The 24,334-nt window shown below is 35.8% G+C and overlaps 1 protein-coding gene across 4 annotated transcripts in view; it reads right to left on the minus strand.

Annotated features, from left to right (window-relative positions):
- The window catches only part of GABRB2 (gamma-aminobutyric acid type A receptor subunit beta2), a 284,112-nt gene that overhangs the window by 195,542 nt on the left and 64,236 nt on the right, over window positions 1-24,334 (minus strand). For all 4 annotated transcript variants that reach the window (XM_053567112.1, XM_053567110.1, XM_053567113.1 and 1 more), the window contains exon 5: window positions 7,354-7,574. In XM_053567112.1, the coding sequence (XP_053423087.1) occupies window positions 7,354-7,574 (221 nt within the window). The remainder of the gene's footprint in view (window positions 1-7,353; window positions 7,575-24,334) is intronic.

The following is a 24,334-nucleotide window of genomic DNA, read 5'->3' on the forward strand; positions in this document are numbered from 1 at the left end:
CCCATGTTTGTTCTTTCTCTCAGAATTTGTTCCACTGTCCGACTTCCTTGTGGTACGGAGAGATGGTAGTGTGCTACTGTTTGTCATCCAGAAAACCGCCACCGACCGCCCCAGACTCCTCACTGGCTCCGGCTCTGGGGGTGACTGTCCGCTGAGCCCCTTGCAGAGGCAGCTCCAAGCCTGGAACGGGAGTCTCTTTCCAGCCTCTCTGTTCCAGAGGAGCTTCCCGGCTCCTGGTGCGGTCTGCCCATCCTCTCCGCTCTCTGAGCTATTTCTTTAACTAACAAGACTATATAATACAACGGCAGAACTATAAGATTATAAATTGTGCTGCAAATAGCTTTGCATGTTTCTTATTAAAATACTAGTAAAATTTTAAATAATAGTGCTGAATTTTATAACAACAACAATATATTTGACCTTAAATCAAATCCTATATGGGATAATAAAACATATATTAAATATGTTATATAATTCTTAAAGAATGATGATAAAGAATGTTTTCTGGACATGACATTTTTTATGAGACTTTTATTGTTAAAAAATGAGATCACAAAACAGTATAATATGAAATGTTTTAATATCTGAAGGAGTACAGAGCAAAACACAAGTAGTGGTTATCTCTGGGTGGTAGAATTAAGAGCAACTGTATTTTCACAAAATTATGGTTCCTATAATTTCACAAGTATCATTTCACAACTGGACATATATGTTTACTGTGTTTTTTGAAGAGTTTTCAATGTGATAAAGTACTTATGATATAATATAAATGAGCTAGCATAAATAATATAAAGTTTAATTTAGATTTAGATTCTAAGTTTAGATTAAAATGCACACTGCTATGCTCATAAAAAGATGTCATCAACTGATAATTCAGGCTTACTGCTTTCTTAATAAATCAGATGATTATTTTTTCAAGGAGATAAATACAATTACCAGAGCACTGAAATGCATTAAATACTGCTGTACACATAATGGGATGAGAGTCCTTAAAGGTTGTATGTCATACATTAGCAAAATAATAAAATTATGGGCTTTGGGGAACAGGAATAAACATTTAGGCGCCTGTGGCTCAGTCGGAAGGGCGCCGGCCCCATATACTGAGGGTGGCAGGTTCAAATCCGGCCCCGGCCAAACTGCAACCAAAAAATAGCTGGGCGTTGTGGCGGGCGCCTGTAGTCCCAGCTACTCAGGAGGCTGAGGCAAGAGAATCGCTTAAGCCCAGGAGCTGGAGGTTGCTGTGAGCTATGTGAGGTCACAGCACTCTACTGAGGGCCATAAAGTGAGACTCTGTCTGTACAAAATAAATAAATAAAAATAAAAAAAGAAATTATTTAAAGGAGTGATTAGAAGAATCACTAATTTCAGATAAGAATGCAAGTCTCTAGATTCCATATCCAGTGTAGTTATTCATTAGTTTTTGAAATCTAGTAAGTATCCCTTTTAAGTAAATAATAGTCTGAATTAAATCTATATACCCTCCTTTACGGACATGTCAACATCAGATTAAAACTGATTTTTACCAGCTCCTGCTTTAGCTGGGTTCATTGGTAGAAATTCTATATTCTCTATGTTATTTTTCTTTGAAGTGTTATGAAAATGACCTAATTGGACCAATGTTATTTTGGAATAGAACACATTTCCAATCTGTTTGAAACATATGTTTTTTAAATTGCTAGGAATTCTCCTAAGTCAACTGAAAAAGTCTTTTGTTACCATTTCTATAGCTGGACTGCTCCCAAGAAAACTCTTCTTTCCATTATCTAGCCATATCTCTTGAAAGATATCTCTAAATAATGTAGTATAATACAGAAAGTATTTGATTTTAAGATAAAATTGGAATATATGAGTTAATCAGCTATCACTAAGAGTGAAGATGAGGCATATGGTATGAGTGATTCTGCCCCCTAAATGTATGAGTTGAACATAATCACCAATGCAATGATAGTAGGATGTGGGGTTCTTGGGGAGGCAATTATGTCCTGAGAGCAGGGCCCTCATGAATGGTGTAGTACCCTCATAAAAGAGTCCCAGGAGAGAACTGCCTTGCCACTTTTACCTGCTGAGGACAAAGGGAGAAGGTATCCTCTATAAACTAAGAAACAGGCCCTCATAAGACACTGAATCTCCCAGTGCCTTCATCTTGGATTTCCCAGCCTCCAGAATTCTAAGAAATAAATTTCTGTTGTTTATAATGCTACTCATTTGATGACATGCTATAGCAACCCAAAAGTATGAAGGCAGTGAGAATCTATATTCAAGGATTATCATTAGTCTTTAGCCACAAATTATAATTTTAAGCTTGCAAAAGTATTATTTGGGAATTAATTATTCTTGTGGTTCTTTAAATAAAGTTAAGAAAATAGAGGAGGGATAAGACAGGATGAGAAGAAAAGGAAAGTTTTGATAAAATGGAAGTTACTGAGTGCACGCTGCAAATGAGGCATTAGGCTTGGGGCCATGGGGCAACTTTCGAAGCTTGTCATGACCACTCAGTTCTCAAGCCACACATCTGATTTTCTTACTAGTCATTGCAAGCTACCAAATGCAATGGCTGATGGAGATAATTGCCCCCATTATCTGTGTCCTGAGAACCGCTTGATGATCCTTTAAGGTTTCTTGATTAGTTCTCCTTTTTGTTTTAAACATGCCTGACCTAGACCATTCCCCTGCTCTTCTCTCTGCTTGTGCACTCCCATGTTTTTGCTCTAAGAACAACTGTCTTACTTCATAGAGTAATGAAATGATAACTGGAAGAAAATTCTACAATTTCCCACTTATTCATTCTTCCATTTCATTATTAAATATTAAGTAACACTGAGCACTTTCTACCCATTACAGGGCTACTCCAAATATATAATTTAATTTCCTAGTCTGGTAGATTATACATTCTTTTATATTTAGAGATCACTGATGCACAGAATAATAGGACTGCAAAAAAGTTCATATCAGCTAATTCTCCCTCTCTTTCTTGTGCATGAGAAAAATAAAACATGGAGAATATGTTTAAGGTTTGATAAGAAGTCAATAACAAAGGTCCAGATCAAACCCCAATTCCATTATCATTACCAGTTTCTGATTATGCTGCCCATTTAGGCCCATTTGTCTCTGTGCATAAAATGAGAACTACATTCCCTGAGCCTCTAAAGCAGGCGTCCTCAAACTTTTTAAACAGGGGGCCAATTCACTGTCCCTCAGACCACTGGAGGGCCGGACTATAAAAAAAAATAGTATGAACAAATTCCTATGAACACTGCACATATCTTATTTTAAAGTAAAAATACAAAACGGGAACAAATACAATCACACAGCCTCATGTGGCCTGTGGGCCGCAGTTTCAGGGCCCCTGAAAAGTGATTATGAACCTGAAAAGCAATGGAATAACTGAGAGTGTGATGTAATACCACGCTTTGGGAGATGGAGAAATAAAGACCCAAAAAGGATGAAAACTGAGAAGTCAGTGTACAGCAATAAGGTCTCAAATATTTTCTATATTTCTCAATTTTGATGTCCATCTTCTGAAAGTCCCACAGCCACTGACTGTGCTTTAATATAAGCTTTCTGAGCTGGCGTGCATGCTCAAAACTCTAGCTAACCAAACACAATGTACTAGCATGTGAAGACTCAGAATTCTTACTGTGTACAATCAGAAGCAACTACATGCCCTCGTAGAAGGAAACTCTCACAAGGTTAGCAAGGTTGTACTCGAAGAGTCTCTCTGGATTATGGCTTAGCATGGCTTTCTGTGGTCATGGATCTTACGCCCTCAGCCACATAACCTCTGGAATAAGACGACCTCATCTTCAGACACAGTTGCTCAAAGCATAGGTGTATATAGACAATTCTCTACCTCCAAGAGATCAGAAATGTCATCCTTTGGCTGTAGACCTTTTAAATGTTGACTGATAATTTCCTAGATAATAGACCCAGAGGTTCCTAGGCCTCTGAAACATAGTAATTTTTTCTTTTCCAAATTTTATTAGGTAAAAATTTCAAACATACAAGCAAGTTGAGAGAACAACGCGACGCATACCACCATCAAATTCAACAGGCATGTGTATCCTGCCATACTAGCCTCTATCTCCATTACATTTTAATATCCGAAAAGTTTACTCAAGCTCACTGAGATCCCATGAATGACTGGGCCTTCCAAACCCTTCCAGCCAATCTCCATTTGTCTCAATGGGAGAGGAGTTTAAGTCTTTAGTTATTGCCTTGAACTCACAAGACATTCAGCTCAGGAGGCTTTGCTCTACCCAATTCATTGGTCACTACCTTGATATTTAAAACTTTCCCTGTGCCATCCTTCCACATCATTTTCATGGTTGCCTTTCAATTTGTCTTATCCAGATTGATAAACTTTGTCACTACCTAGTTCATTACGACAGTCTTGCCTGTGCCCCACTAATCCATACAACAAAAATCACCCCTAATAAAGAAGAACTGGTGTGAATCTCAGGACCTAAAGATGCACTTTTCATTAAACACTCATGTCTGTTCTTCTTTTGTGCCTTATTCTATAATAAAGAATAACGTCTGTATCTATGGACCTAATAAAAGTTGTTTCCACCTAACGTTTAGTTTTTTTCCCCCCTGTGTGGTCTCAGGTGATTCCTACTATACTTAGCCCCACCCCCCTCCCCTTGCCAGTGCATAGGGGGAGGACAGCAGGGCAGAGAAGAGCAAACCTTTGCATTCAGACGATGAAGCTTAAATAAGTTGTCCTGCCCAGCAGCAGTGTAATGTGACACATTAAGTTCCTTCATTTCTTCATGTAAGAGGCAAAAAGTGATAATTCACATTGGAGAGTTAAAGTTAATATGGAATGAAATAACATATGCACATTCCCAGCACAGTGACAGGTATATGCTAAATGCTTTAATAAGTACTAGCTACTGGTATTAACATTGTTAATATTTTAAGTGTTGTTTCAATGCAGCCATGATTCAATATAAACACAGGATAAATTTCTTACTAGACTGTCAGCAACAAAAACTTACTGAGGTGGGGCTGGATAAACAGAAAGAGGTTCCAAATATTGCTGAAGCAACCTTGACAATGGTAATTTTAACTGAATTCCTTTCACTTATCTATTGTCAATGAACTTCCTAAAGTTGAGAAAGAAATATCTAGTTCGCATTAAATTTCCAGCTGAGAAACAAAGTGTTCTACTATCTATTCTATAAAACTGGAATGGGACATTTATAATTTTCCTGAAAAAACCTTCCTATCAATTTCATGTTCAGAATTAACAATCCAGCTGAGAAACAATTGCAATTCATGAGCCTGCTCTCTGCAGATGTGTTAATTTGATGCATGTCAGGTATGCTCAGGAACCCGCATAATTTATCAACAGCTCTTATTAGAAGAGGGGATAGGAAAATGATGATGCCCTACTCTTCAGGAGTTTAAAAGCACAACAGTGATGTCCAGGTGGTCTTAGTGATAAGAGTGGTCACCACTTTTTGTCTGATTAATGACATGATATCAAGAAGCCAATTTATCACCCAGAGGGTCTCCCTTTTACCTCTCAATTCCAAAGACACGATTGTTGATTTTCCTGAACTTAACTTTGCATTTATGCATTTATAAATTCATTCTCACTGTTATGAAGTTGCTATTGATGACATAGGTGTTTGTTAGTGTTGGGTGCACAAAGGCGAAGATGGCATGTTCTCTGCCCTAAAGATGCATATCCTAGTGAAACAGGAAGAGCTGATTTCTGTATTATTGCTGTGAAAGTGAAATGATATGGTGGTCAAAATGCATCGAGCACTGGGTCTGCTCTGGGTAACTCATGTTTCTATGTCTCCTACCTTCTCTAAGTTTTTTACATTCCTCTGTGCTTAACTTTTAAAAAGTATAAATTGCAACCTCCTTCATTCCCCTTTCTCAACTGCCCACATTGTCACCCCTTTCATCAACATCTTTGTGATTCCTTATGTTTTGTAGTTGACTCTATCTGTTGAATATAATTCTTTGGAAGTGCATCACTTTAGTGGAGTCTTTTCAGACTTTGTTGGTCAACTTATTGTCTCTCTTCTCTGATTTCTCCTTTCCTAAGGCATGTCTGTGAGCAGTACCCACGTCTGATTTCTCTCCTTACCACTAGTGCCTGACACAGAGTACAAATATGCTTTCTCTCTGATTCTCCGGATCCTCTCTCCTGTGACAGCCACATGTCCTTTCCTCTACAAATGTGATAAATAAAACAGCTGAATAAATCGAAGGATCTAAAAAAACACATCAATCAGGAGCACTGAACAGAAAATTAAAATAAGATAGAATAGGTACGAAAATATGGAAATAGAAGAATCCCCATTTAGTAGTTGACGGCTCTGGGTCTACTTGGAACAGAGTTCAAATCCCATCTCGAAGGACGACTTTGTGACCTTGGGCAAGTTGCATCAGCTTGTATTTCTTAATTTGAAAATAAAGATAATAGAATTTCCTATTGTACAAGGTTGTCAAGAGGACTGACTATAATAATGCAAAGAAAGCACTTGGCTCAATGTCTGATCCCTAACAAGTATTCAATAAATGAATAATACTATAATTATCATCATTATTATGAAAAGGTAACCACATATTTCTGTGTAACAGAAGGCACCAGAAAGGCAACTGGAAAAATATCAGAATTTAGAATTTCTCCCCCTATAATGCAGATTAATCCTTCATATCACAATCATATTCCCAGATTAAGATACATACAATTTTTCTTTAGTTTTTCCAGAAAATCATCTTTTGATACAAAATAAACTTTAAAAGAAGATATTGTCTTATTTTAGAAATTATTCTCTCCCAAACAGCACATCCTCACAATTCTTTTCTAACACACAGGTACAGTTAAGTATATACATCCATATTAATAAACATGAGGTAACTACTTCATTTATGTGCAAGTCTGATTGTGCCTTGGAGGGTGAAAGGGTACTCAGAGCTTTCCCATCATCAGTGGACCATGACCCAGTTCAGGCAGCTCAGGAGCATTTTATACAACCCAACATCTGCCACATTCAAACAATTATTTGGCATTCATAATTTTTTCCATATTAAAGAAACCTTGCGTCTCAGCTATTTTTACATTGTTTATCCCCACTCCTCAAAGAAAGGAGCTTTAGGATCAACAGCTGATATTGGAAGATAATTCACTAAAACTTAGTCTTAGCAGGGGCTAAGCCCCTTTGTAAGCATGCTACCGTAAGCTCTCAGATGTCTATGAGATAGGAGGTTTAACTGCGTTTTGTTAGAAGTGGAAAAAGAGAAAAGAAAACAGCACAAAATTTTCCTCCAATAAAAAGCAATAGCTATTTTGTTCAGAAGTAGTTATATTTTGAAGCGGGCACTACAGACCTGAGTCCATAAAGGACTGTGCCATCTGGATGCAGGCGGATCATGCGGTTCTTAACAGTCACTCCATGCACAAATGACTTCTTATCATTCAAGAAGTAGGTGTCAGGTACCCAGAGCTGGTCTGCCACTCTGTTGTCCAGAGTCAAGTTTAAAGGTATTACATTGTAAGACAGCCTCTTATCTCTCCAGGCTTGCTGAAAGTACATTGTCAAGGTATAATCCTGCAGGTATAAGGAAAAAGAAATGATTACATAGTATCCAAACAGACTTGAGGGATAAGCAAACACCTCAGTATTAATAAGAAAAAATATATATATGTGGCCACATGATCTAAACATACATTAGACGCATATAGGAAAATATTAATTTATTAAACCAATTCTTATTAAGCACTCGCTGTATGTCAGGTACTTTGGTAGGAACTATGAATACAGAAGTGAGGAAGAGAATATATTTACATATATTTTCCATCAAAGATGTAAGAAATAATTACTTAATAATTACTTCATGTTTCCCAAAGTAGAGTCCGTGGGAGTGTTTTAGGTAAGACATAAACACAGCTTAATAAACAGCTATACATTTGTGTTTATGTGTACCGAAAAATTAACTAGAACATCAAACCGAGTATTTTATGAATTTATTGTTCTATTCACTCATTCAATAAATGTTTAATTTGTATATAATATTCAGTAAGTACTGTAGAAGTGCTGAGACAAAAGTGGTAAACAAGACAGATCAAAAACCTGTTCCCTGGAAATTTACAAACAAGGCATAGATAAATCAACGGAATAATGATAAAGCAACGTATGATATATGTAGCAGGAATGGTGGCAAAGAACCTGAGGAGTTGGCACTGTGCTAAGAGGTCAGATAAGGAACCCTAGCCATTGGCTCTTAGGAGAATAATATCTGAAGCAGAGGACAATTTTCCCTAAAGCATTAATGTCTGAGGAACAGAAAAGAGGCCTGCTCTTAGAGCCTACCCTGTTTCCCCGAAAATAAGACATCTTCCGAAGATAAGACCCACTTACAGGAAAGATAAGACGTCCCCTGAAAATAAGACCTAGTGCATCATATTTGGGAGTACACCTTGGGGAAACAGGGTAGTGACACAGAAGGGGAGGAATAGAGCAGTCAGGAAAATCAGCCTCATGGAATTTACAGCTTAGCAGGGAATGTGTGATTAACTAATTACTGTAGTAATGGTGAGGGTTTGTAAATGAGAATGTGACCAGTCCAAAGAAGATGAGTTTCCCAGGGGAGGTGACGTTCATACTTATGTAAGTTTCCACGATACCTAAACAATATTAATTCAGTCAGTATATCATGAGAATTTCAATACTATAATTATGAATGAGCAGGCTGGGCTTTCAGAGTTTTAGAAATAATGGGCTGCTATAAAGTGGGCACCTGCCTTGGAGTCCCAACTCTACCATTTCTTAACTCTGTTTCTAGGATGTAAATTTACATAACTTCTTTTGTTTCAGTTCCATTAACCATAATGGAGTTTTTCATACCAGTACCTGCCTAATTTAATCAGAAGATATTTATGAAAATTAAATGTGTAACTCAGATACAATTTGTAAACTACAAAAAACTACATAGCATGAGTAAACAATTTACATACATAGTGTGACACAGTCTATGTTAGAAGCCTATAGGCACAATGTAATTGCTCTTTCACCCTTACTTGAATAACTAAGTAAAGGTCCAAATATTCATATGAAAAGAATAATTACAATTCTGTTTTAAAATCAGTTTACAATGGTCTACTTGAGGGCTTAAAGAAAACTAGAATCATGTGTTAATTATCTCTGCAACATGAAAGGCTAGGATGGTTCCTAGGGCATAAATTGTGAATAAATAATGAATGAATGACCACTAAGACATGCCTACTGGATTTCTGCATATATCCAGATACACTTGTATATAGAATATGCTTCAATCTCTAAAAATGACTGAGTCTTTCCAATCTTCATTGAGATTTAAATGGTCTATTTGGTTATATCATTTTAAAATATGACTCATAAAATATTATCTGCTTTAACACTGAAAATTTTTCTTAGAAAAAGTATAATTCCTATGTAAAAAAGCAAAAATTTCCCCTAACTAAACAAATATACATTTTTACATCATTTGGAAATCAGTGTAGGACCTTCTAAATTTACAATAAAATTTCTACTCTACCAAAAGATATATTAACATCCTAAAGGTATAATAAATAATTATTGATGAAATACCCTAGGGGATTATTTTTATCAGTGCTTTGGACAGTTCTGCAGCACTTTGCTTTAGTAAAAAATTAGTCTGAGGCTCTCTAGAGGAGTATCTTAACTTACAACATTCAAGAATTAGATAACTAGAAATTGGAAAAAGGAGAGATGTATTTTTTGGATGTTTCTAAATTATAAATAACCTAAAAATAGGACATAGAAATAAAATAAGCAATTGATATTGTGCTTAAGAGAACACATTTAACAATTTCCAATTATTTGAGATAAAAATGAAAATTTGATTACTATCTCTTTTAGAAGATAAAGCTACTTATGTGTTTTGGGGATTTAGGAGATACAATACTGTTTGGAAGGTGCTGAAGCTTATCAATCAGCTAAGATGTGTTTGGACACAGAAAATTATATTCTCTTTGGAGATAAGTAAATGGTAATATTGTGAGCTACTGCATTGCATGCTAACTCCTGTTATTTGTCAGCATGGCAATGCCTGCTAAGAAATGCTCCCAGACAGACTCTGGTGATTCTGCAAACTGTCACATCAATTTTCATTTCATTTATTTTTAAATTACACATCATGACACTGTCAAGAAAGGGAGAAGCTCTTGAACCGAAATAAATATTATTGGACATAAAAGTAAAGTGTGGTCCTATGTTCAACCCTTTCCTCTAGGCTCTTAACCACCTGGAATAAATCCTGTGAAGTTTCATATTGAAAGCATATTCTTTACATTTAACAACTACACATTCAGCAAGCCATCACAGCCACACAACAAACTAAAAAGCCCCAAATAAACCGCTTCTGAGTGCTCTACAATCCATGTCATCACTTCATAAGAAGGATTCGAATAATCAAAATTAACCCCAACTGATTTTTAATAAGCAAGAAAAAGTAAGCACATTGCAGACTACTGCTTCTACCAATTACAATCAAAAATTCTGAAAGAAAGCAATGATATGAGGACTTTGCAAAGTAAAATATAGTAGCATATTGAGTATGAATCAAAACATAAGAAATACCCCTCCAAGGTTGAGTTACTTGCCTTTTTTCCCCTTCTTGTATCTCTTTAAATTAACACACACACACACGTATAAAGCACTTAATAAATCCACGTCAAATACCTTGATTCAAAGAGTGAATATTAATATAGTTGTTAGATGTCAATACTTCCAAAACTGGCCTATAGGTATAACTTGATCCCTGTCAAAATCCCAGCTAGCAAATTTTTTTGCAGATATTGACCAAGTGATTCTACAATTTATATAGAAAAATTAAAAAGAAAGAGGATAGCCAAAACAATTTTGAAAGGGAAGAACAAAGCTGGAGAACTCACGCTATCTCATTTTAAAACTTGCTACTAAGTTACACTAAAACAGTGTGGTAATATTGACAGAAATGAATTATAGTTTGATAAAAGACTCTAAAAGTAAACCCACACAACCACATGTTAAATTGATTTCTGCCAAAGGAATAAAGGCAGTAGACAGGAGAAAACATATGGTCTGGTCAATTGAAACAATTATATGCAAATAAATAGACAGATACAGACAGAGAAGATAATTCATACCCTTAATTCATACTTTACACAAAAGTTAAGTCCAAAGAACTCATAGAGTTAAATATAAAATGTAAACCTTTACAAAAAAGATGGGAAACACTTTGTGTGACTTAGAATTAGGCAAAGACTTCTTATATAAAAATTCAAAAGTATAGGCAATAAGACAAAAAATTAGTAAATTGGACTTCAACAGAACTTATTTCTTTTCTTTTTTTTTTTTTTTTCTGTAAAAGACACTATTGAGAGAGTGAAAATACAAACCAGAGACTGGGATTAAACATTCGCAAATCATGTGTCTGACAAAGAACTTGAAAAAAAGAACACTTACAAAGAATTCTCAAAACTCAACAAGCTATACAATAAAAATAGGCAAAACATGGGAACAAAGACTTAGCCAAAGAAGATACACAAATGATGAATAAGCATGAGAAATGATGCTCAACATCGTGAATCACTTTGGAAAAGACAAAACTGCAATGTGATCTTACTACACACCTTAGAAAAGCTATAATAGAAACATCTTTGAACAGCTGACAAACCCAAGTGCTGGTAGTAATGCACAGCAGCTACAAGTTTCATATATTGCAAGTGGGAATACAAAATTACCAGCCACTTGGAAAACACTTTGACAGTTTCCCATAAAATTAACATAATTGGAAAACAATTCAACAGTTTCTTATAATAAAGTTAACATATATTTGACATATGACCTAGCAATCTCAATCCTGTGTATATATGTTTACAGCAGCTCCCTTGTAATTGCCCAGATGAGAAACTGTCAGAATGCCCTTCAACAGATGAAGGGATAAACTGTAGGGTGTCCATGAAAGAGAATACTGTTCACCTATTAAGAAGAAACTTATCTTCATAAGGAATATCAACAATGTTTTTTAAATACAGAAAATTACTAACCATTATTACTGAATCCCCCATAGAATCTGTTCTCCCCACCCACTGGCATTTAAATGTTAGTTTTCATTTTTTCCCTTTCGTATGTATTCCAACTCATTCAGAGCTACTAGCGTTCTCTCTGTTTTTTCTTAGCTGCTCTAATTCTACCAAAAAAGGTCCCAGAGCTGAGGATAAGGATGTCTGAAGGACACAATTTATCTAACCCAAAGCAAAAGGAACTCAGGGGGAATGCGGATATTCCCACAAAGCTGTTTCTACCCCCCTAGCTCTTTAAAATGCTCTATCTTCCACATCTGAGCCCACAAATTGCTTATCCAATTATAGGTCACAGTAATATTTCCACACTTTCACCCTTCTAAACTAGAATGTAATGGAGTAAAAATCAGCTTCCCCTTAATAGAACCCATCACACCAGATGTTCAATTGCAACATTTTAGAAGAAGCACATGGCAGCAGCCCTGACTAATTGCTAGAGACACATTCGGGACATGGGAGCTGCACCTAAGATCACCTATAAGGGAAATCCAAGTTCAGAAGTCATTAATTATTTTCTTGTATGTGAAACAAAAATGCACATGGTCAAGGCAATGAGCTTCTCCGCTATGTTGCTTAGTTTATTTTGCATCTCGTTATAGACTTATCTTCTCAGTGATAATGGAATTAGTTGTAAGGATGGCTACAAAATTCAACCAGTATAACTGGCTATCTCTGTCCCTTATCTTAATATAATATGACAAGCAGAGGACTCAAGTCACCTTGGGATAATCAGTATTAAAAATAAAATTTGTATGTATGTTTGATTCCCTATGTATTTGTGCTTTTTACTACTCTATAAATTTATCTCAAATCACTTTAGAGTATTATTTTCTTCTAATTAGTCTGTGCCAAATTTTAATACCTAATGTTGTCCCCAGGCTCATGTTTTTTTTACGTGCATCATTTCATTAATCATCTCAAGAGCACTATAAGTTATATAGTAGATTAAGCAGTTACTAGCTGCTATAAGATCTTGGGCATGCGATCTGAGATACCACACCTGGTAAAAGAAGGGAAATCATGGTCTGCATTAGTAAATAAGTTCACCAGAGGAAAGTCATTAGTAGAATGCCCGGCTCAGATTAAATGTTCTGCAAACATTTGTTATTATTATTATTATTGCAATATTATTATTCTCATTATGTCCCTCTTTAAAGTGGCACATCTGAGAGACAAGGTGATGCAAGACAATTCTGACCACTCACCCCATGTTCTTAGCACTCTTCCAATCTGCCTCTGGAATGCCCACCTCACTGCCAGTTTTGAGTTTTACCTATCATTTGTCGTTATTGTTTCTCTTCTCCTCCACCTCCCTCAATAAAGCAAGAAAAAAAATATATAAATGTGTGTGTGTGCTATGTAGGTGGTGTTTCCTTTGAATGTAAACATCTTACAGAAAAACTCAGATTTTTCTAAATAATATAATGATAACCATTTCTATAACCAACTTACTACAAAATGCTAGAAGTTATGCAACTATGCCATGATTTAAGCTGAGGAAGAAGTGTTAATATGGTGGTAGAAGTTTCATGAATATAAAACGTCAAAACAACAAAAACTTCTCAAGCATAGAGGACAGGAACAAAAGTTAAAGATCTCATTTGTTTCATCAAGTGTAAAACATCAGGTTGGGAGTAATTTTTATTAAAGGGAAAAAATACATTCAGAGTTTGATTTCGCTTAAAAAACATTGAAAAAAGGAAAAAAAAACTAAACTGAATTTTGTTGCTTAACTTAGCAGATTTTTAGAAAAACTGGCATCATTTTCCTCTCTGTTGCTGCTCTTATACATTTTGCATTACTAACTTTTTATCATATACAAGAAAATAATGACTGAATATCATCAGTCATGTAGGCACTCTAGCTCTGTTAAAGTTCAGAAATGACACCTCAATATTTATTGATTTTTTAAGATGTAGAGTCAAGTGAAATTTACTGTGTTTCCATTATGGTGGAGGAATGTGCTGGGTAGATCACAGTGCAGACAATCAGAGCCCTTGCATTCACCGGCATCAGTCTGATAGAGAGAAAGATTATAAAGAGGTAAACAAAAAGGGTAGATGAAGGTTGGGCATGGTGGCTTACACCTGTAATCCCAGTACTCTGGGAGGCTGAGGAAGGAGAATCCCTTGAGCTCAGGAGTTTGAGAACAGCCTGAGCAAGAGTGAGATCCATCTCTACTAAAAATAGAGAAGATTAGCCAGGTGTTGAAGCAGGCACCTGTAGTCCCTGCTACTCAGGAAGCTGAGGTAGGAGGATCACTTGAGCTCAGGAGCTTGAGGTTGCTATGAAGAACACTGACACCATGGCACTCTAGCCTGGGCAGCAGAATGAGACTCTGTCACATACACACACACACACAAAGAATAGATGAAGAAATAATTTCCGAAAAGCCGATGTTTGAGCAGAGAGGTGAATGCACAGAATAACCCAAGAAATAAAGAAAGCTTCTATCCCAGGAAACAAGCACCAACACCCTAGAACAGGAATGGCCTGGCGACAAGACTAGCTCTTAGCAAGTTATAATGCATTTATGCAGCACCTACTCTACTTCTCAGAGTATGGGGAAGATCTAAACTGGCATAGCTTCTATAAGGCAGGCCTTCCAAAAATCATTGGGGGCCTTTCAATTTCCTTTCTTAGAGATGAAGTCAATTTACTCATGGCATTCATTCAGTCAGGGTTATTATTATTTTTTTTTTTTTTTCAGTTTCCCTCAGAACTTTACCAATTAGGAAACTCTGAATTGGCTTTCTTCCTTCTCTACATTTGCCTTTCTTTCTGGACCTCTGCTTTTTATTGTGCAGGGCCTAACATTATGAACTAGAAAATTTTCTTTTGTTACTTCTTTAATGTCATAATTTACTTTCTAAATGATTTAAGTCACTGTTATTTTTAGGAATATACCACTGTCTGTATAAAAGAGGTGGCACTGCAATTTATTAATTCTTTTTATTATTATTCTAAGTTTAGAATAAACATATTTTCAGAATAAGTTTTTGCTATTCCCCATTTTCTCTTTCGCTCTCCCTTCGAAGCATTTAATGATTCCATTTTTATTTACAGGGAAATTCATTATTAAAAACAAACAAAAAAAAACATTAAAACACAGTGGATACTATACCAGAGTCCTTAAAACATTTGTGTGTTTCCCTACCTATGCTCTAAGTTAACTTTTTCTAATCTTTTCTTAACTTCGTGGTATAATCAATTATACATCTCAAATTTTTTTTTTAATTAGCATCCAATTTTATATCCCTGGGTCACTACCACAAAAGCAATCTCCTTGGGATGTACCTAATTTTAATGTCTCTGAGAGTGGCTGTTCTAAGACCCCAAGTTGGCTGCTGAAACTCATATTGATTTCTGTCACACATTCTGAGAAAGCCATGTTTCAAGGGGCCAGCTGGAGAAAGGTCAGAGAGTGCAATGGAAAGAATACTGAATGGGACAGTCAGAGCACGTTGGAGGGCTGCCTTCACCACATATGACTGGATGGTCTCTGAGAAGAAGCTTCTGTAAGGAGTACTTTAGAACTTGGCTCCAAGACACACATCACATGTGACATGTGAAAGTTCTCTTTAATGTCTACATGTGGGAAGGCAACGTAGCCTAGCATTGCAGTCAATGGTCTCTGAAGTCCAGGGGCCAGGCTTGAAATCTAATCTCCACTACTTAACAACCTCTGCAATACTGGGCATGGTCTTTAATATCGCAAAGCTTGCATATACTTAGCTGTGAAATAATTTTAACTACTTCACTCGTTGCTGGTGGAAATAAATGAAAAAATGTAAATCCAAACCCTGGTGATGGTAGCACTCAATAAGCAGGAAAGTAGGCTATGCATTCCATTAAAGCATTAATTTAAGAGTGGTGAATTTTATTAACTGTCCATGAAAAAGTTAAACACCAAGAGGAATAATGACTACCTTGCTAACTTTGCTTATAAAGGTAACAATTGTTCTGTACTTTATAGCTGAATGAATGAAACTATCACACATAAATAGAATTATAGAGAAGGTATGTTAGGGATGTTTCATTAAGTGAAGACCCAGGACCAGGTGACTGGTTAATTCCACCAAACAGCTAATAAATAATTAACACCAATCTTCCCCAAATTCTTCCAAAAACCTAGATAGGAGTGAACACTTCCAAACTAATTATATTAGTCCAGGATTACTCTAAACCCAAAGATAGACAAAGATACTATAAGAAAACTATAGGCCTGTGTTTTTTATTAATATTGATGCAAAAGTCCCCCCGAAATACTATTAAATGGAATTCAACAGCACATAAAACAATTATACACTATGACAAAGTAGAATTTATTCCTGGAATGCAAAGACAATTCAATGTATGAAAATCAGTCAATGTAATATACCACATTAACAAAATGAAGAAAAAAATCACATGATCATTTCACTTGACACAGAAAAAGCATCTGGCAAAATGCAACAATTTTTCATGATGAAACATTCAAAAAACTCAAAAGTAAACTCAACATAATAAAGGCGACATATAGCAAGTCCATAGCTAACAACAAACTTGATGTTTAAAGACTGAAAGCTTTTTCTAGTAAGACCAGAAACAGGACAAGATGTCTGTTCTTACCACTTGAATTCAACACACATGTATAATCAAGGGTAATCCTGAGGTTTTTGCACATGTCAGTATTTCCTTTCTTCTGTAGGCTGAATAACATTCCATTGCATGTATACGTACCACTTTATCTTTTCATTCCTTGATGGACATTGCCCAGGCAACAAAAGCTAAAACAGACAAATGAGACTATACCAAACTTAAAAACTTCTGCATATCAAAGGAAACAATCAATAGAGTGAAAGGAAATCTAAAGAATGGGAGAAAATATGTGAAAATCAGATACAGTACTCTATAGTTGACCACATCCATACACTGACCACCTCCTTAAGCTGAACTAATTTTCATAGACTGGACATACACACATGTATGTTATCAGTATCGTAGGGCTAGTTTCTTACGTTGACCACCTCCATATGTTGACCAGTTTATTATAACCCCTTGGGTGGTCAACTTACAGAGGTTCTACTAAAACCTCATGACAAAGTGTTAACATCCAGAATCTATAAAGAACTCCAAACTCAACAACAATAGAACAAATAACCTAATTAAAAAATGGGCCAAGGACTTGAATACATTTCTTCAAAAAATAATATGCAAATGGCCAAAAAGCATATGAAAAAATGCTAAACATCACTAGCCATTAAAGAAATGCAAATCAAAACTAAAATGAGATATCACTTCACACGTACTAGGCTAGCTACTGTAAACAAATAAAAAAGAAAGAAAACAAATCGAAACCAGCAAAGTAAGTGTTGATGAAATGTGGAGAAACTGTAATTCTTATACTGTTGGGTGGGGAAAATGGTGCAACTACTTTAAAAAATAGCATGGCTTTCCTCAAAAAAATAAAAATAGAATTATTCTATGATCTAGCTTTTTTTTTTACATCTTCTTTCCTTTTATTGAAAAAAAACTTTAGAAAACAGTAGTTAATAAAGGCCATAAACAAATAAACAGGGATATGCTAGTGGAAAACAGACAATATAAAACTAAAAATGCTATTGGCTCCTTTAACTGGGTAAGAGCACAAAATGTAACAGGCAGAAGGTCTATTTTAAATTAAAAAGCTATGATTTTCTGTTAAATTCTCCCCAAGTCAGATTTATACACACCCATAAAAATGGTGTGTGAAGGAAAGCTGTCATACACAAGAAGTTGTACCCTGAATTCTTAAAGGGAAACAGCTATTGAAATAGGAATTAATACAGAGTCAGCAACAGGTTAATAATTTTTAAAATAGAGTCTTCAAATGCTGCATGGCACAAAGCTACACCATATAAAATACTGTTAGTTTCAAAGGAAAAAGTCTGCACGATTTTTAGCAAAAATGCCTTTCCAGAAAAGCAAATTAAAACAACACAATCAGCAGACCAAGAAGGCTACATACAGCTGGACAGAAGCTACAATATATGGTTGCATATCATAACAGTGTTTTTCCCAAGAGATGGAAGCAACACTAATGCCTACTAATGAAAAGATAAACAAATTGGTACATATACTTACAATGGAATATTATTTAGCCTAAAAAAGGAAAGAAATACTGACACAGGCAAAAGCATGGATGAACCTTGAGGATATAGTGCTCAGTGAAAGAAGCCAGTGACAAATGTTGACCACTATATAATTCCACTTACATGAAGTATCTAGAGTAGTTAGATTCATAGAGACACAAAATACAATAGTGGTTTCCAATAGCTGGGTAAAGGAGGCATAGGGGAATTATTATGTAATAGGTTCAGATCTTGTTTTGCAAAAGCAAAGAATTCTGTAGGCCGGGTGCACACATGTGAATGTTGTTACACGAGTGAACTGTTCACTTAAAAAAGTATACTAGGACATGTGCTATTTAAGGCACTATGTCTAATTAATAATCGTTTCACAAAGCAACAATCATTTTCTTTGTAAGTCTGGATTTCTATATAGTTATTCAGCATATTTCCATATTTTTTAGGAGACACTGTTATAAAAACATAAGAAAAATTGAAACTTGGCTCGGCGCGCCTAGCAGTGGTTATGGTGCCGGCCACATACACCAAGGCTGGTGGGTTTGAATGCGGCCTGGGCCAGCTAAACAACGACAGGTGCAACAAAAATATAGCTGGCGTTGTGGCACCTGTCATTGTTGTTTAGCTGACCTGGGCCGTATTCGCGCCTGTAATCTCAGCTACTTGGGAGGCTGAGGCAAGAGAATTGCTTAAGCCCAAGAGTTTGAGGTTGCTGTGAGCTGTGATACCATAGCACTCTACTCGAGGGCAACATAAATAAGACTTTGTCTGAAACAAAAAAAAAAAAGAAGAAGAAGAAGGAGAAAAGCTTGAAACTATCATTTTGCTCTCCTTTTCCACAAATGCCTTAAGCACAAAGACTTAATATCATAAGACCTTTGTTGCCACAAGGTGCCAAAGAGATCGGTTTGCTTAAAGTGATCAAGGAAAAACTAACTTGGGATACACAGACTCTCCAACAAAAGAAAAAATTAAAGGAAAACAGCATTTATGGCTCTTTGCCACAACACCATTAAGTTATTTTGAAACCTTCTCCTTAAATAACAGAGGTTGGACACATATCACCATTCTATTTTCAAACCAAATAAACTCACTGAGTTATAACTGATGTAAACTGCTACCATCTGATTGTGGTTTCAAAAATGATCTTTGAAATCTGTGCTATCAAGTTCTAAGAATCCATTTTCTGCCTGAAATATACTAGCCAGAGGTACATATTACTATTAAGCACATCAAAACAAAATTATGGAGTTTCTTATAATGATTCATTAATCTGCTGGTTACAAAAGAAAACTTTTGCAAGAAATATTGAAGAAGTGAGTAAACAAATATTACATGCAGATTTCTAAGCACAGCTAAGTATCAGCACAGTGTATCATCTTATGTGTCTTCTTTCAAGTGTATTGTTCATCCCTTATTTATGTGTACTTGTGATGGACACAGGCCATTCCATCTTAAATGACTCTTTAATTTTTTCCTTCAATTGTAAACAGTGATTTTATGAGAAAAGTGAAAAATATCAGGAACTGACAGGGAGAGATACAGAAGTGCTGTGTTAGACCCTTTTCAATATTTTAGATGCGTATTTTCGTTCTGCTCAGCATGGGCTGGTCTCATTCTCTCTGAAGCAGAAGCTACTGAAGAGATCTGACAGAATTATAAGAAAAGGGACATTTTAAAGTAAGTCTATACTCTTGCTTTTCTGACAAGTCTGTAGAAGCCAAGAAAAAGGCCAATTTGCAGACTCAGGCTGGAGGAAAAAAAAAATGCTTAGTCAGTGCTTCCAGGAGAAAACCTGATGGCCCAAGATGCAACATTAATGCACACAGCTTGCCTTCTGCAAGTACAAATCAGCGTTACACAATCCTTCTTCAGTTATGCATCCTAAACCCCTCACTCTGGTCCTGCTCCTACCTGATGCACAGACTTGATGCTCAGTGGCTTTTAAAAATGATGCTTATCCATTTCTACTACATGCATTATAAAATCATTATTAAAAATCTGAATACTATGAAATAATACAAAGAGAATTTAAAGACCCAGCACAGTAACCCTTTAAGTAACTTCATCAATGCAGTGCTGTCAGCATCATAAAGTTACAATCTTATACTACAGGAGTGTATGCACATGTGCGTGCACACATAACTTTAGAATCCTTGTAGTCCTCGAGACAATCATGCCTGAGGCTATTTTTCCAGGCTTTCTCCAGCCTGCCCCCTTGCATGTCATCTTTTTGAGGCATCAAATGCCAACCTGTACAATATGTCACTTTTAGACTGTCACTTTTAGACTGACCTCTTCTTGTCATGACCCTGAAGAATAGCACAGCCCCAAAAAGGAAGGAAGGAGTCCCTAAGCTATAGTACAGAGGAAAACTGCCTGCTAAAAATGAATCGACTGTACTGGTCTGTTCAATGAGTGAAAAAACAATGTTTTATTGTGTTAAATCGCTGAAATTTTGGGGTTGATTACAGGAGCTAAAGTTATGTTAATACTACAAAGTTTAATAAATTACCCAGATATTTATTTAACTCAAGGATCACGATAGCACTAGGTTTTTGATGACTAGATTACTAACTCCCTGTGTGGCCTCCCACAAATCTTCTCTGCAAACTGGAGATAATGCCTACATTGGTAAAAATATTGTGAGAATTAAACAGCACAGGTAAGTGCCCATACAAAGTCAGTGTCTGGTATTGGTGGTTCTTATTTAAACAAGCAAATAAAATTAATAGAAACCATTCTTAAAGAGATAGTGATTGTTTTTCTTGTATTGAACCTAAGAAACATATTAGCATTTCTTTAGCATTTGACATGACTTTATATTTTGTACTTCACCCACTTCTCAGGATTTGAGTCAGTTAATCAAAAAATATCTTTACCAAGAACCAGTGTTGAAGCAAATCAGATATTACCGTGAGGGCAATCTGGCCAACTCAGGCCATGAGTGCACCTCACAAAATTTTTTAAAGTGCTACTTTTTTCATTAAGAAATTAATAAAAATTTATAGTTTGATGATGATAGTAATGATGCTTCTAATTTCAGGGTACTTAAAGAAAAACATTTCCATTGTCAACTAAGTTAAAGTGTCATTAATCCGTATTTTTAAATCAACAGTAAACTTATACTTTCATTTTTGCCTAACAGATATACCACAGATGAAAAACAAACATGAATACTACACACATATTTAATAACATAAATATGCATCTACTTGGGCAAAAAATGCATTTAACCAAGTATGTGGCTATCTGACCAAGGGTGATACATATGCCCAGTATTCAAGTGCAGTATTTCATATACTAAATCTAGTTTCCCTGAAAACACTGATTAAGGGCAACTATGTGAATGCAATCCCATATTAAATATGACCATATACATGAAGAAGCCTACTGGCAGAGTCTTTGCAACTACTAGCGATGATAATGTACATAAAAAGGCTCTAACACAGAATAGGAACTTAAAATTGTTACTGTCATTTTTAGTACTTTCTCTTTGGTACATCTCCTTCAAATAACTGCACTAACCTTCTGAAAAGAAATCATTGTAGATAGATGTTTCAAGACCCTGTGGTAAGTAGAGTTGTTCTTTACACCAAATGAATTTCTGTCTTCTTCAAAGTGAAGATCTAAGTGCTATAAATGACAACCAAATATGTTGTCCACTGCTAGAGGTGGTAAAAATATCATTTAGAACGGCCTTATTTTATGAATTATTTGTCTGCCAAGGGTAACAGTATCTAACTTCACCCAAAGCAGAAGCATTCTAATAATGTACAGTCCATTCTATGAAAAAAATTGACATTAACCATAGTTAGCCTTACTCCATGGGCTTTGAGGGTAGAATTGTCAATGTGCTTTAAGTACTTAATAATAAACTGAAAATTCATAGTCTATAATAGGAATGGTTTAGCCAAAGAAAACATTCATTTTTGCCAGGCTCCAGAGTAAATGATCCAGAAAGCAACTGATGGCCCCAAATCTCTGAATTATGATAGGAAATCGAATTCTTGGGGCTGGAAGACTTGTATTCAGTTCAAAGTCTAATCCTCTCAATTTACAGCATAGGAAACTGAAACCCTAAAAACCTGTAACTTGGCCTAAGAGCTCACAGTCATGTCAGGCTGGCTTGACCAAAGCTCACAGGATCGTTCAGTTTCAAACATCCATCCATCTCAAACAATGAAGTTCTCAGCTTCATTGTGAACAGTAAACTTTGCTGCTTTCAAATTCTCCTAATCGACATTAAAATACCTTCCAGGGATGTGGGTGGAAGAGTGTCAAGGAAAACACATCCCTCATAAGGTATGCACCTGTGCCTTGGTTTCAGACATTTAGGAAATGATTCTACATGCATTCTATAAGGGAAGACCTGTCAAAGCTAAGTCTATTAAATTATCATTACTGTTTGCTTTTGGCTCCATGTAGTAGGGTTGGTTATTGATTGAAAGAATTCAGATGACTTTGAAGCGAGGTAGTTCCTGTGACAACTTTTAAAGTCCAACATCATTCCTTCTCCCTTTAATTCTTCTTCTTTTTCTTATACATTTTTAAAATTTCAGACTAATATGAGAGCAAAAACGTTTAGGTTACACTGTTTTCATTTCTAAGGTAAAGTTTAAGTTGTAGCTGAGCCCTTCACCCAGAGGTCTTGCTGAACACCCTCACATTATGCACATTAGGCAAGACTCAGACAGTCGCCCTCCCCCTCCTCTTACCTCCCCCTGAGTAGGCTATACTTGTGTTTTTTTCTTTCCTCTGGGTGTGTAGTTGTTTATATATTGGTTTCATATTACTATTGAATAATTTTCCATTCCTTACTATTTTTCCCATTCTTGAGATACTTTACTAAGAAGAACATGTTTCATCTCCATCCAGGGAAACACAAAAGATGTAAAGTCTTAATTCTTCTATTTCAAGATTGTCTCAGAGGCTGTCTCATGCCAGAAAGAAGCATCTTTAATGTTTGTTAATACTCAAGATCACTGTTCAAGACAAGTCAAGCTGACCTTTGGGCCACTATCAAATCTATTAGTAAATCTCTCCTTTACAGTGTTAAATCTATATATTTTAGTCTTATTATAAAAAGGTAGTATGTCAGAAGCATGGCCATGACCATGCAATATCTTTGAAAATATATACTTTGTAAATCTGCATGTCATAAATATCCAGAGAGGTTCCCTCTGACACTTAAGCTCACTGATAAAGTCTGCCTACATAGCACAGAACGTTGAAAAGAATATTTCATTATGAGATTGGTATTTATCTCCACATGCAATTATTACAAAAGGGTTTGAAAACTAGACAGCAATTATGCTACTTGAATTCATAGACAATAGACATTCTTAGAATATTTCCTATCTGTGCTATGATGTTTACATGCATCATGACCCAGGACAAAACACACTCACACAACACTAATTCCATTCAGATGTTTCTCAAGAAACCTGTGCTGTGACTAAAAGTGTTAGGAAAACACTACATGCCTTCCATACTTTTTCTTAGAGATTTACCATGCATATTCTTTTAATGGCTTTGAGAAATCCTATAGTAAATAAACTTCTTAACTTTGTTTAACCCAGCATTTATCAAAGTCACTTGACTATGCAATGAATAGAACTAGTGGAATGAGAGTTCTCCAAAACACATCTTGAAAAATGGTAACACACTGTAGCAAACACCATTCCCAGTCTCCCTCCTATCTATATGTAGTGTCCTGTTTTATGTAGGACTGGCACTTATTTTTTTTTTTAACCTTCAAACTATACCAAGACAAGCTCTTCTAAGTTCAGCTTGCTGCCTTATTCCCAGGGATGTATACAGAACTTGAAACATAGTGGCCTCTTAAAAAAATAATTATGAATGAATAAATGAAAGAATTCTATTATTAGAATATTAAGATGCAACCCAGAGTAGGAACAGGAGAATGAAAAACAAAGCAGTAGGTGAAAGTTTTTGTTAAGACTATTGGCTTGATCTCCTTATTGAATCAATATTATAAGAAAGGGATTGAACTACATGAAAATAGAATTAAGGTGAATAATTCTCAGATGCATTTTGTAATCTGGGATTCAGAATTCGGGTTCAGAAAAGCCCATTGTTTCATTAAAAAAAAAATACTTGGGGAAATTTTAAT

The sequence above is a fragment of the Nycticebus coucang genome, chromosome 17, assembly GCF_027406575.1.
Source record: "Nycticebus coucang isolate mNycCou1 chromosome 17, mNycCou1.pri, whole genome shotgun sequence".
Classification (NCBI taxonomy): Eukaryota; Metazoa; Chordata; class Mammalia; order Primates; family Lorisidae; genus Nycticebus; species Nycticebus coucang.